At 45.3% G+C, this 15750-nt stretch overlaps 1 protein-coding gene across 2 annotated transcripts in view; it reads left to right on the top strand.

Moving 5' to 3' along the window:
• HPD (4-hydroxyphenylpyruvate dioxygenase) overlaps nucleotides 1–11779 on the top strand; it is a 38868-nt gene extending 27089 nt beyond the window's left edge. For both annotated transcript variants that reach the window (XM_083151307.1, XM_083151306.1), the window contains exons 10-14: nucleotides 494–656; nucleotides 3101–3172; nucleotides 4117–4239; nucleotides 4321–4437; nucleotides 9413–11779. In XM_083151307.1, coding sequence (XP_083007433.1) covers nucleotides 494–656; nucleotides 3101–3172; nucleotides 4117–4239; nucleotides 4321–4437; nucleotides 9413–9523 — 586 coding nt within the window. In that variant the 3' untranslated portion in view covers nucleotides 9524–11779. The remainder of the gene's footprint in view (nucleotides 1–493; nucleotides 657–3100; nucleotides 3173–4116; nucleotides 4240–4320; nucleotides 4438–9412) is intronic.
• Nucleotides 11780–15750: the final 3971 nt, after the last annotated feature.

Below are 15750 nucleotides of genomic sequence, written 5' to 3'. Positions count from 1 at the left end.
ATACCAAATAACTGACATCACTATAACTGTTTGTAGTTTGTTCTGTGCTGTCTGTGTGCTTTCCTCTCTGTTTATTCCTCATATCTGTTCTATGTTGTACTAACCTTTTTGAACCTTCTGGTATTTGAGCTACATTATTCTATAACTCCTTTTATATGTCTTGTTTTTTCTCTCATTACATATTTAATCTTTCTGTCATCATACGGACCTCTTCATTTCTTGTTTCTGTGATTTTATTATATATAAAACAGTCTATATACAGTACTATGCAGCATCGGGGTAATATTGGTGCTCTGTACATACTACATCGTATTACTTGTTGTGATGCCTTAACTATGTCTTGTTACAGGACAGCTGCTAGCTTATACTATTGTCTAACTTTTATTTCATTCTATTAATTTGTCCTTTTATACTCACCTTCATCTCCGAATCCACTTTATCTAAATTTGAAAAGTGAAAAATCCTCCACCTCAGTATAATAATTATTGTGCAGGTACCAGAAGACCCTCTTGTTTCACCGTTTCTGGTCTGTGGATGACAAACAACTTTACACAGAGTTCAGTGCCCTCCGTTCTATTGTGGTCACCAACTATGAAGAGACCATCAAGATGCCCATTAATGAGCCTGCTCCAGGGAAGAGGAAATCCCAGATACAGGTACATGATATAAGTCATACATTGGAAACAATAAGATTGGCCCGGGACTGACCTTACTGACTTTTAATGTACAACCACCCTGATGGGTCCTTACAATGTTAAATGCCCCCCCCCCCATTGTCAACGCCACCCCCAGGACCAACGCCAACCAAAAGCGTGGCGAGCGCAGCGGTACGCGTCCTCCGACCTTTTCATACCCCCACTATCCACGTCGGCGTGGAGTTGATTTTAGATAGTGTGGTGAGCGCAGCGAGCCACCGAGCCCGAAGCATGGCAAGCGGAAGCATATTACTTTACATGTATTGCGCGTCCGCTCGCCACGCTTCGGGCTCGGTGGCTCGCTGCGCTTGCCACACTATCTAAAATCTATGCCTCCTGCAGTGAATGGGAGCTAGTGTGCACATTATCTGCTGTCAAATTCTATGTTTCTATGTAATTACTAACTCGGTGAATGAGTTTTAACCATCTTAACTTAACCATGCATATGCCTAAAATCTAGACTGTAATGGCAGAATGTTTTTTTTTTACTTTCTATGAAGCATAAAAGAACAGAACAATACAAATAAATCATGTACATAGTCTAGTGAACAGATTATACAATAAAGTGTCAAAATGAAATAGCATTATTTCAACATATCAACATCATTTGATGAATGGGGTATACAAATGTTCAAGAGAAAACCGCAACAGAGTTGTGTGGTGGGTCCAATTCCACAATTAAGCCAGTATCTTAAAAACTAAAATAAGACTACCCTTGACAAGTAAACCAATTTAATAAAATATAAAAATATAAATAAAGGATACAATGTAACACATTAAACTCTAAAAAACAGATAGCCCATACCAAGAGATGGTAGTAACAGCAATGATGAAATTAGGGTACTTGTTTCCTAGCACGGCGCCCGTCGGGTTGATCGCATGCCTTAAGTTTAAGGTACTTAAGGCATGCGATCGACGCGATGGACCCGATTTTCTGTCAATCACCAGTGTATTTGCCGGTAAAAGAGAAAATCGCGTTGATCAGGTCCAGCGCGGCCCATTTTAATGGGCCGCGATCAACGCGATTTTCCCATAGAGAATAATGTTAAATTATTTTTAAAGTTAAAATCGGGTTGATCACGTCAGTCGCGGCCCATTATAATGGGCCGCGATGCCATCAACCCGATTTTACATAGGGAACAATGGGAAATGGGCCAATATGGCCAATTTCTCATTGTATATGGTTATAAAGTATGGTTAATGCCCCCCCATTGTTAACGCCACCCCACTATTGACGCCAACCCGAAGCGTGGGTAGCGCATATCTGTGAAGTTATGCGCGGCCCCTCGCGGGGCTCGCTGCGCTTGCCACGCTTCGGGCTCGGTGGCTCGCTGCGCTCGCCACACTATATAGAATCAACTCCACGCCAGCGTGGATAGTGGGGGTATGAAAAAAGGTCGGAGGACGCGTACCGCCGCCCCTCGCGGGCTCGCTACGCTTCGGGTTGGCGTCAATAGTGGGGTGGCGTTAACAATGGAGGGCCATTTTGCCCATCAGGGGGGGTTTGCTATTAAAATGGAGGGTTTGGGGGCTTTTTACATTGAAATCAATGTAAAATTGGGTCTCAGGGACCATTTTACATTGATTCCAATGTAAAAATCGTCGATCGCATAGCATGCGATTTGGTTGGCATGCGATGCGATCAACGTGATTTTTCCGACCCGATCAATACAATCAAAATCGTGGGCGCCGTGCTAGAAAACAAGTACCGAAATTAGTAAGCTAATTGCGACAGTTTAGTTCTAGTTATCCAGCACTAGGACAGTGTAAATGAATTTCTTGAACTCAGGATTAGTTGAACAAGAAAAAACAATCCTATTATAGCAGAGGTTATTTTCCATTAGTAGGTGTTAGAAAAGCGACATCATGATGATAGCTGATTGTTACTACTGATATAGTTAACACTCCTGCTGCAACTAGTCATACACGGGGTGGCCACCTGGATGGTCATTTAAAAGGTTAAGTCTCCCGCCTTGGTTAGCACTCCAATTCTGCCTGGTCTGGATTCGCCTTTATGATGATTAAAAGGCAAATAAGTACAGCACATTTGTTCATTATGTCCTAAAAATATTTCAATAGACATATTTTGCTCTAAAAAGCGAATAATGCTACCAAAGAACAAAGCACAGAACTCCACTAACGCATTTCTCCGCCTCCGGTTATCAGCGGCTTCCTCAGACATTATGTTATCAATAACACGGTGTCAACATTATTGACAACATTGTGAATATCTGCACCCAATTGTCAATTCAGAAAATAGGATAACTTGCTACTAATTTGATTGTAGTTATTCCAGTTATTTTCTCTTTTTCACGGTAATAGCAGGTTCTTATTCTGAGTCTGACTGCCTATAGGAATAATGTATATAGGTATAAAAAGTTATATTTATTTGTTGTCCATCACAGGAATATGTTGAATATTATGGTGGCCCGGGGGTTCAGCACATTGCTCTGAACACTTGCGACATTATCACTGCGGTAAGTGTCTCTGTACCTCATTATCACAAACACTGACCTATACAGTATTTAGAGGTTGATGTATATATAGCAGGGAAAAGAGTTAGTGTATGGGTGTGGTATGACTGGCTGATGGTCGGCGGATGACATCAGAATCTCATCCACCGGTACTCTGACAGAGGGGGGTGCGCAACAAAAGCCCTTGCAGGCTTGCTGCACTCACAGCTCTGCGGGCTTGGTGGATCGCTTCGCTTGCCACAGGTTCTATTCTCCCTCTATGGGGGTCCTGGACCCCACAATGGAGAATAGCCCTGTTGGTTCGGGCAGTTGGGACTTCAGCATCGGTATACTGACCGCTGAGATACCGACTGACAGCGAGTCATCCGGCACCCGAAGTGTACCAGAAGAAAATATGCCTATAAAATCCAATCAGCATCGAGGTAAAAATTCAATATACTGGGAATGGGGGAAGGGGAAGTTGGGATCCGCACTCTGTTTCCTTACCCTCTCTTGTATATTTTTACAATTCTGGGGGGAGTAGTTTTCCTATTGGAAAAGGCCGCCTATTTTCTGATTGGTTGGGCGGGTGTGCTATCCGGGCAAATGGGTACAACGATTAATATAAAGAAAGAAAAAGGTTTTGCTCAGTGGATGCACACCAGGAGGAGTTGGTTTATGTTTTATTTAAGACTTAACCTTTATTGGTTTCTTTTTTAAAATAAACCAATAAAGGTTAAGTCTTAAATAAAACATAAACCAACTCCTCCTGGTGTGCATCCACTGAGCAAAACCTTTTTCTTTCTTTATATTAATCGAGGTAAAAATTACATGAAAGTACATGATAGCCAAAAAGCTGATTGGTTGGTACGGGCAACTTTTTCACTCTGTTCCCAGCTTGTTATATCAACCACTTCTAAGAATAACTGACACTGTGTGTACACTGTAAATGAAAATTTTTTCTGCAGATTTCCAATTTGAAAGAAAGGGGCATGGAATTCATGTGTGTGCCGCCCACCTATTATCAAACACTGAGGGAAAATTTGCAAACAGCAAAAATACAAGTTAAAGAAAACATTGACAAACTGGAGGTTGGTGCCGGTGTTGTGGTAAAGTAATCATCTTCCCGCTCATTCAGTAGTATTGTAATAACTTTAATCTCCTCATTTTAGGAGCTAAAAATCTTGGTGGATTTTGACGAGAAAGGATACTTGATGCAGATCTTTACTAAGCCAGTCCAGGACAGACCCACTTTGTTCCTTGAAGTTATTCAGCGTCATAATCATCAGGTTAGCATGCATGGAAGGGGAGCAGAAACAACAGCCATGTTTCTAGAACATTCTTATTTAAACACCTTTTATTTAAGGGTATGAGTCTTTGGGTCAATTTAGGTCGACGTGCATTGGGTTGACCACTGGAGGTTGACACCTAAAATAGGTCAACATGGCGGAGGTCGATAGGGTTGGAAGGTCAACACAAGCATTAGGTCGACAATGGCAAGGTCAACCATCAAAAGGTCGACATGAGTTTTTCAACGGTTTTTGGTCCCGAATGTCGACATGGTACACCGGCCCGCCATTCGCAAGGCGCAGTGGCTGCGGATGGATGTTTTACATAAACATCCATTCGCTTGCCACTGGGACCCTCCCACATCTTTCGATGGTCGCCGACCATCGAAAGATGTGGAAGGTGCACACATATGTAAGGTTGCTCTGAGCAACCTTACATATGCGTGCACGCTCGGGGGAGGGGGGGGAGTGGGCGGGCAGCTGACATCGGTGATGTCAGCTACCTGCCCTTTGCATGTCTGTCACGGCTGCACTAGCATGAGAACGCCCAGCGTTTGCACCCAGCAAAGTTTGTTCGCCATCGGTGCATGCACACATAGGTGCCGATTTATGTTTTTGCTGGTGGTGCTCAAGCCAAAAATATAGAGGAGTGGCTTCATGGGGAAGGGGTGTGGCCACAAAATAATACCAATTTATATTATGTAGCACAGTTGTCTCCAATATTCAAATTACGGCAACAGAGTTTCACATACATAAATGCCCCCACAGTGCAGGTACTCCGCGGTCATAATACACTCTTCCCGGCATACTGTTTCCCAGGTGGCGGGTCTGACAATGTGGGTGCTGCAGTCGCAAATTAGCAAGTTAATATGGCGGCCCAGCAGCAGGACTCGGGCCCATGGGTGCTCATCAATTTCCGTGGGTGCTCGGACCCTTGAACACCCACAGAATCGGCACCTATGCATGCACAGAAATGCACAAAGCGCAAACATCGGCCCTGTACGAACACACCCGGGCCAACAAATGGACCTGAATAAGGGTTCCACAAGCACTCTCAGCCAGTGACGTGCGGTGAGGTCAATGGCTGGTGAGGCATATCTCGTTGCTGAAGTCCAGCCACCACCGCTCTCGCCCTCCTGGCCTGTACAGTAATCTTCAAATATGTATTAATTCATATTGTACAAACCTACAGTATGGCATGACCTATTTCTTACCCCCTATAGTGACCATTTATATCTACTGTATAGTATATAAGTACACATTTAAAAATAATGGGCATCTGCAAATGTCACCAGGCCCTTAGCTGGTACATTCACCATGGATGTGTACAGTGCATGTGCAGTGGGCACGGAATATTGTGCCTGGGCTGGTTCTGCCCTGCAGTACAGTACCACACTGCACACATGTGGGGGTACCCAGGTGCCATTAGCAACATTATATGGCATCCACACTACAGAAGGGCAAGCAACAGGTAATGGCTGGGGTAACATTACAGGGTACTCACCAAGAATCCTATCTAGAAGGGTCATAAGTGTCTGACCCTGGCAGAGGTGGTGAGCGCTAGAACGGCAAACCCCAAGAGATGGCATGATTCGGGAACAGGTGCGGTTCTCACGGAAGGAGGAACAAACTGCAGCGGCAAGACTCAGGGAGCTGTCCTGGAGGATGAAATTAGCGGCGGGGCTCAGGGAACGGATGCCAGAGAAGGAGCTTAGCAGCAGGCGGAGGAGCTTTCACTGCTAGCCAGAGGCGTAACTAAAACTTTGTGGGCCCCATAGCAAATTTTCTTAAGGGCCCCCCCCCCCCCCAACTCAGGTCCCCAATCAAGTCAGCATGTCTATTGCTGCACAAGAAGGTTGGTAAGTGTTGCCACCATTTTAATGTTGGCACAGTAAGCAGCCCACTCCTTTGTGAAGATTTTTTTTTCAATAGTTATCCTTTATTAAAACTCTGTGTGTCCCGCGTGCTGGCTGGTGGGGGCAGTGTGGGTGATGGGGTCACCAGGACAGTGCTGGTCACTGTGCTTCCATCTGTTGCAGAGGGGTAGGACTATGTATTTATCTCAGCTCTCATATTTGCATTTCTATCTTTATTTCTCACGCATTCTCTCTTATGTATTTCATTGAATCTCATATATAGATCCATACACTGCTGCTCTTATATATAAAGGTCATACATACACTGCTTCACACATAGATAGATAGATAGATAGATAGATAGATAGATAGATAGATAGATAGATAGATAGATAGATAGATCTATATACATACACACACACACACACACACACACACTGCCACATACATACATACATACATACATACATACATACAGCATCCTGGCGGTCCTGATAACAAAATTCAGTATACCGATGTTGGCATCAGGACTTCAGAAAGACCGGCGCTGGAACTGCATAGAGGCTGGACTGCTGTCAGACGGCATCCCGAATGGTAAGTATGCGGGGAGCGGGAGGCTGGGAAAAGGGGGGATAGGTTTAGCCACTAGTGGGGCGACTTAGGCTGCAGGGGAAGGTTAGGGTTAGGTTGCGTGTTTAGGTTTAGACACTTCAAAGGGGGGTTAGGTTTATGCACTAGTGGGGAGGGGAAGGGTTAGTCTGATGGAAGGGCGGGTTAGGAGGGTAGAGGAAGAGGGGAAGGGTGCTACGAAACCCCTGTCATGATTCTCAGATTCGGGGTGCCAAGATCAGTCTTTTGACCGCCAGCATCCTAATAGCGTAGGTATCCATACATTGCCTTCCACATACATACATACATACATACATACATACATACATAGCCTTCCACATACATACATACATACATAGCCTTCCACATACATACATACATACATACATACATACACACACACACACACACACAGCCTTCCTCACACATACATACACTGCCTTCCACCTACATACACTGCCTTCCACATACATACATACATACATGCATACATACATACATACATACATGCACACACACTGCCTTCCCCACACATAAATACACTGCCTTCCACATACATACATACATACATACATACATACATACACACACACACACACACACACACACTGCCTTCCACATACATACACTGCCTTCCACATACACACATACATACACTGCCTTCCACATATAAACACAGCCTTCCTCACACATACATACACTGTCTACCTCATACATACATACATACATACATACATACATACACACACACACACACTGCCTTCCACATACATACACTGCCTTCTATATACATACATATATACATAGGTACACTGCCTTCCTCACACATACTGTACATACACTGCCTACCTCATACATACATACATACATACATACATACATACACACACTGCCTTCCACATACATACACTGCCTTCTACATACATACATACATACATACATACATAGGTACACTGCCTTCCTCACACATACTGTACATACACTGCCTACCTCATACATACATACACTGCCTTCCACATAAATACATACATACATACACTGCCTTCCACATATAAACACTGCCTTCCTCACACATACATTACATAAATAGCCTTCCTCATACATCCACTACCTTCCACATACATACATACATACATACATACATACATACATACATACATACATAGCCTCCCACATACATACATACATACATACATACATACATACATAAAAACAGTACATACTGCATATACGTCCATACATACAATGATTCCCACATCATCCATCCATATATACATCCATATAATGACTCCACCGTCACCCCTTTGTAACATTGAATAATATGACATCCAGGTAAGCTTACCGCATGCTGGGTGCTGCGGCCAGCTCCAGGCTCACAATGTTGCTGGCCGGGTGGTTGGCTCTGCTGCCGGGCGGGGGCCCTGTCACTGCTGCCGGCACCATGGTGCTCCTAGCAGGCAGCGCGTTGCTGCTGGGTGGGTGCAGGCGGGTTGTGTGTCCACTCTCCTGTCACATTGTTCAGTATGCACCGCGCTGCTGCCGGGCGGGGGCCCTGTCACTGCTGCCGGCACCTTGGTGCTCTTAGCAGGCAGCGCGCTGCTGCTGGGCGGGTGCGGGGGGGGGGGGGTTGTGTGTCCCCTCTCCTGTCACATCGTATGGACCGCGCTGCTGCCGGGCGGGGGCCCTGTCACTGCTGCCGGCACCTTGGTGCTCCTAGCAGGCAGCGCGCTGCTGCTGGGCGGGTGGGGGGGTTGTGTGTCGCTAGCAGCTAGTCCGGGACCAGGCACGATAGGACTGGCACTGGCAGGAAGGGAACAAGCTGCAGCCCTGAAACCAGTCCAGCACCGTGGTGAGTAGTGCCACAGCCACGTGACGCCAGACTGGGCAGCGGGCAGCCAGGTTTCTGGCTTGCGGAACCAGAGTGCAGACTGGCACAGCACGGAGTAGCACATACAGGATCAGGTGCCCTGAAGTTACAGCAGGTACCCCTATCCCCAGCACAGGATCTCCAGGGGTGTGCGACTAGCGCGGCTAGTATCCCCACCGCGGCAGACGGAGACTAGGTAGGGCATTACAGTACAGATGCTCTGGCCCAATCGGCTTCAGTGACAGGGGCGTCATATTGGCTAAAAGCACTCCCACTGTCACTGAGGCATTTGTGAAGGTGCCGCTTTTAATAGTATTTTAATGGGCTTTTACAGCGCTCTGCTTGCCCCCACCCCCTGCCTACCCCCTGCCTGCCCCCTGCTTCCAGCTATTCTAATGGAAAGATGGAGGCACCGCTTTCCGTGCCTCCAAAATCAATTTAAACTGGCTATGCAGCATTAAAAATGATTAGATTAATATAAGGAAAATACTTATCACAGAATATGTGTCACCAGTATCTTCTTTGTATTATTTTAATCATTAATGACAGGGGAGGCACTGCCTCCCCTGCCTGCACGTCCCTGCTCTCAGCGCTGAACCCTATGATCGGAACCACAGTAAATATTCTACATGTATCATTTCAGGGCTTTGGTGCTGGCAATTTCAAGTCACTGTTTCAAGCGATTGAACTGGATCAGGATGCACGAGGAAACCTCTCTGTCCTTACTCCAAATGGGGACCTGGAGTGTCTATAGGATGCACAGATTTTACCAAGTATATAACCAAATACAACCCAAGTACTGACAAAGTTACTATATAAGAAAAGTAAAATAAATAATGAATTATATATGTTGCTGGCTTGTAACTATTTCATCGTTCCACTACTCATTTTCTGCAGCACTCTTGGTGAAAAGTATACTATATGCTATATTGATGCTATAAATACACATTTGTACTGTGATTTTCAATTGAACATCCCCATGCTACAAGTTATTGTATAATAATGTTATATTGGGCCCAGCTGAGCATGACAGAGATGTAATGAATGCTTCCTTACAGATACTAGATCATATTATATATGGAATATTGCTCCCCCTCCTGTAGATTACAAAGGTAACGATTAGAAATCACTGAAGATTTTGACAATGATATAAAGGCCGCAGGGCATTTGCTTTTATACAGTTTGCAAAATGTAAATATCTGTAATCATGTTCAGATTTACAGTTGGGTATAATATGTACCTATTCCTAAGTGATGACCTCAGAAGGCACAGATTACAGATATTGTTTAGAGGAGTTGAAAAAATATTTGCATAATGTGTATCTTAGTAATTGTGTAATATGCAAGACTGGATAGAGCATTGTTTTCCAAACTTGGTCTTCAAGGACCCCCACGGTGCATGTGATAAGGTGGAGAGTGATGAACTACCAGCCAATCGCCTCCTAACTGCCATGCTACAGGCTGTTGTTTGAAAAGGAGCTGATTGGCTGGTAGTTTATCACTCTCCTCTGCACAGGTTGAGTATCCCTTATCCAAATATCTGTTATGCAAATAATTCCAAAAACCGTACATTCCAGAATGTGAAAAAAAATGTTTTGCCCTAAAAGCACTACTGGGGATATGATATTTAACTGGTTTCATGTTTTGAAACCTTGTTTTATGCACAAATAAAATATATTTGTGTGTATTTCATGTGATTGATGTGTTTGTACAACATAAATGTAAGGTACCTCAAGATACATTATTGAATTATAAAAATATTCTGAAATACGGAATAATCCGTTATCCAAAATTCTGCTGGTCCCGAGTATTTTGGATAAGGGATACTCAAACTGCATCACTTTTTGTAGCTTAGTACATTTGGCCCCTAATCACAAGTGAAGTAATTAGCTGCAGCTGCGGATCTTTTAAAATGTGCCTGTGAGTAATGAGTGCACAGGTGACCTAGAAAATCTGCTGAGGGTCCTTGAGTACTGAGTTTGGGAACCACTGTCATAAATAAATAATATATGAGCTCTAATATATAAAAAAAAAAAGTCAAAAGCCGGCACATCCATAAAAAAATATCTATTGACCAAAAAAGCACTTGAACAAAAGAAAAGTGCAAAACAGAAGGGAGACTTCACAAGTAATAGCAGCATGGTTTATATAAGCAACATATAGGGCACAATTCAGACCTGATCGCACAACAGAGGACAATCATTGATACACCGTAAATTCGTACAGTTCTCAGTACGCATGCACGAGGCCATTCATCAATGAACTCATGCACTTTTTTTCTAAACGCACGCCATTTGTAAGGTTATTGATAGGAAGTAGGTGTCTGGGGGTGGTAGCCAGCCGCTTTGTGGGAGTGCTAAGAAAAATGTGGTTGCCACGCCCCGTGAAAAAATAAATAAACGAGAGGGAGAGAGGTGACAGACTGCTGCTGCTGCCCCCGCTGTCTCTCTCCCCAGCTCAGCACAGAGCAGCAGGTGCTGAGCTGAGGAGAGAGGCTGTGAGGGGGGGAGCAGAACCGGGGCCTCACCAGCAGACCCTGGATGTTTAGGTTTTATTCAAACTGTCATCAGGTTTGAATAAAACCAAAACATAGAATCTTGAACAAGGATCTCTGTGGTTCATTAAGTCTGTGAGTACCACTTTCTGTGTACAGTATCTAATGTAGCCATACATACATACATACGCACTCACACAATTATGGCTGCTATTAAGGCTTGGGGGTAAGCCAGCTTAGTATATTCTGCACCCAAACACAAATGTAGTGCTCCACCTTCAACCATTTTCCAATAAAATATTTGTGACTTTAACTGAACTTGATTCCATAGTCTAGTCTTCATGATGAAAATTAATAGATATCGTCTACAAAAAAAATGTAATGTTTAACTCTACCAGAATTTGAAAAGATTTCCACTTAATGTATACAACATTATACTAGCACACTTGTTATACATGCTTGGATATTGCTATGTTACCATATGGTGTACCATTAAACGCATATGACATATTCACAAGCTTGGCGATATGTTATTTCTTTCAATAGATGTTTGTACACAGGGCCGGTGCAGGGCACCGGAGCGCCCCAGGCGAGTCGGGGTGGGGGCGCCCCGGTGCCGGGGGGAGGGAGGAGGGGGGTTGGTACCTGTGTAAAAAAATTGCTGCCCCGGCGTCCCTGCAGTGCTGGGGCGGTCAGGGGTGTCCGTGCCGTAGGGGTACCTGCGGCGCCGTCATGTGTATATAGCTGGCTGCGGCCGGCGGGGTCCCTGTAGTGAATAGCAAATAACTAGCGCTTCCCGCGCCGCCGCGTGAATAGCGCTAGTTATTTGCTATTCACTACAGGGACCCCGCCGGCCGCAGCCAGCTTTATACACATGACGGCACCGCAGGTACCCCTACGGCACGGACACCCCTGACCGCCCCAGCACTGCAGGGACGCCGGGGCAGCAATTTTTTTACATAGTTCGCTGGGGGTGAGGGGCGAACTGCCGCCCTGTTTGTACAGAGTAAATGCTGCACAGTACAACACAAATAAGGTTTATACATTGTAAGTGCTGCACAATACATCATAAGGGGATGCGGTCATTTGGTCTACTGCATTATGGTAGAAAGTCATTAGGTCGAATCCATTAGGTCGACATGCTAAAAGGTCGACATGACTCTAGGTCGACATGGGAAAAGGTCGACTTGATTCTAGTTCGAAAGGTCATTAGTTCGACATTGTCTATGTCGACATTCACAAGGTCGACATGGAGTTTTTCACTGTTTTTTGAGCCAACATGTGCCGACAGGCGGTATTTCATGCCCTACCATCCACTAGGGCATGGTGGGAGAATAAAATAGTGTGCCGAGCGTAGCGAGGCACCGTGCCCGACGCATCGCGAGCGCAGCGAGCGATGCGAGGGGATGCAGTGCACTTTAAACTGTGTCCATGTCGACTGTGTTGACATTCAGGTAAAAAAACAGTGAAAAACCCCATGTCGACCTTGTGAATGTCGACATAGACAATGTCGAACTAATGACCTTGTCGAACTAATGACCTGTCGAACTAATGACCTTTCGACCTAGAATCATGTCGACCTTTTCCCATGTCGACCTAGAATCATGTCGACCTTTTAGCATGTCGACCTAATGGATTCGACCTAATGACTTTCTACCATAATGCAATAGACCAAATGATCCCAACCCATCATAAGGATGTGCTTATACAACTTAAATGGTGTACAATACATCACAAGAATGTGTTTATGCCGTGTAAATGGCACATTGTAATAGTCTGGGACTTGTAGTGTACCGATACCAGGAGCAAACTTGAATTTGTGCTGAGACTTATGAGTGCACTAGATTCTGGAACAGCCAGTCTTGCTGAGCAGACCCTAAACAGTATCAGTGGCTTCAAAAGTTCTAGCATCAAGGCTGGTCCTGGACAGGATGTATTGCGGTTATCTGACATAGAACAAGATGGCGGTGCTGGCTCCTGTGCAGAGTTCTTCTAGAAATCCTATATAACAGGACAGACACTATATGATGTGGCAACGTTTTGTACAGATGCGGATTTTCTTGAACTATGATGGTTCGATACCACAATTGACAATCTGCTGCCCTCTATTGGTAACCCATAAAGTATTGCAATATTTACGGCAGTACGGATGGTGTAATGGTTAGCATTACTGCCTCACAGCACTGAGGTTATGGCAGTGGTTCCCAAACTGTGTGCCGTGGCTCCCTGGGGTGCCTCAGGACACTTGCAGGGGTGCCCTGGGTTGGTGATCCAGGACCAATTCAAATTATTAATGGCTAATTATTTATGAGCAAAACAAGTGCTGGTGGCTGCCAATTATAAAATGTGTATAAACAGAAGCAACTCCTGCCCGTTACCACATAACTGACCCTAAGAATCACATATAAACCCAATCTAATAAATAAAAATTTGGCCTAGGGGTGCCGTGAAAATGTTTTTGATACTCTAGGGTGCCGTGAATCAAAAAAGATTGGGAACCCCTGGGTTATGGGTTTGATTCCCACCATGACCCAAACTGTGCGGAGTTTGTATATTCTCCCCGTACTTGCGTGGGTTTCCTCCGGGTACTTTGGTTTCCTCCCACAATCCAAAAATATACTGGCAGGCTAATTGGCTGCCAACAAAATAAACCCTAGAATGTCTGTGTGTGCGTGTACATGTGTGGTAGAGAATATAGATTGTAAGCTCCACTGGGGCAGGGACTGATGTGAATGTTCAACTATACTCTGTAAAGTGCTACGGAATCTGTGTGCGCTATATAAGTAACTTAATAAATAAATAAATAAATACAATTTACAGAAATTTAAACACTGTGAAAAAATAGAGAATCCATTTCTCTGAGATCAGCAGGGGCCACTGGGAATCACTTCGGGTTTTGGAGCTTGGTTAGCTGGGAGCTAGGCACTACTTTAGTTTTAATACAGGGGAGACTAGCTCCTCCCCTCCAAGACCCATCATCCCCCAGTGAGAAAATTGGTAAACTAGAGGAGATAGGAACAAAAAACGTTATAACAAACAAAAATAACACAACAACCAGGCAAGCGAGTAAACTGGACCCACGTACAGCCACAACGACCAGGATCCGCAGGCTGGGTTGGGCGCCCAGTGGCCCCTGCTGATCTCAGAGAAATGGATTTATCGGTGAGTACCAAAATCCTCTTTTCTCTGACATGCAGCAGGGGCCACTGGGAATCACTTCGGGGAGGTTCCAAAGACCAGACCCCGGGTGGGAGAGCGCTGGGGATTCTGGAGGACCAAACGGCCGAACGCTGCGGCAGAGTCAGCGAAGGTGTCGAACCTGTAAAAGCGCACGAACGTATTTACGGATGACCAAGTGGCCGCCCTGAAAATCTGCGCAACTGAAGCACCTCGTCTTGCAGCCCAAGACGTGCTTACAGATCTGGTAGAATGTGCCGTCAGGGAGGAAGGCGGAACTCTCCCCGCCTTTAAGTAGGCACCTCTGATTGCAAATTTAATCCATCTCGCTAATGTCTGTTTTGAAGCCGGACGTCCCCGGCGAAAAGCGTCATACAGAACGAACAAACTATCCGTCTTACGGATTCGTCGAGTTCTAGACACATAAATCTTTAAGGCGCGCACAACATCCAATGATTCTTGTTGAGAAGAGTCCCCCTGAAAGGCTGGTACCACTATAGGTTGGTTCATATAATATGAGGAAACTACCTTTGGAAGGAATGCAGACGTCGTGCGTAGCTCTGCCCTGTCCTCATGAAAAATGAGATATGGAGCTCTGCAGGACAGTGCACTAAGCTCTGATACTCTGCGCGCAGAGGCCAGAGCTAGCAGAAGGACCGTTTTCCAACACAAGAACTTAAGTTCCACCCTTTCCAGCGGTTCAAAAGTCTCTGACTGGAGGAACGACAGGACCAAGTCTAAGTCCCATGGAGGAACCGGTGGAGCAAACGGTGGTTGCACTCTAAGGACCCCTTGCAAAAATGTCTGGATCTCAGGCAAAAGTGCTAACCTCCTTTGAAAAAGGATGGATAACGCGGAGATCTGTACCTTCAGCGATCCTAGCTTAAGGCCTCCATCCAGACCTCGTTGTAGGAACAACAATAGGTGTGAGAGCTTGAAAATCCGATAAGGCCAGCCCTTTTCCTCACACCACCTCGAATATGAGCGCCAAATCCGGTGGTAATGGGCCGCTGACGAAGGTCTACGAGCCCTCAGCATGGTGGGAATTACCGAACGAGGTATGCCCTTCTCCCTCAACACTGCGGTCTCAACAGCCACGCCGTCAAATGGAGCTGTGTCAACCTTTGATGCCAAAATGGGCCCTGTTGTAGAAGGTCCTGGCGTAGCGGCAACCGGACGTCGTACACTGCCATCCTCTGAATGTCCGAGAACCATGACCGTCGAGGCCAAAACGGCGCGATGAGAATCGCCTGGACTGACTCTCTCTTGAGCTTCTTCAAGACTGGCGCTAGGAGAGGCAGCGGAGGGAAC

Source organism: Crinia signifera, chromosome 1, assembly GCF_055691185.1.
Source record: "Crinia signifera chromosome 1, ASM5569118v1, whole genome shotgun sequence".
NCBI lineage: Eukaryota > Metazoa > Chordata > Amphibia > Anura > Myobatrachidae > Crinia > Crinia signifera.
Note: the sequence above shows the minus strand (reverse complement) of the source record. Positions and strands in the feature narration are given on the sequence as shown.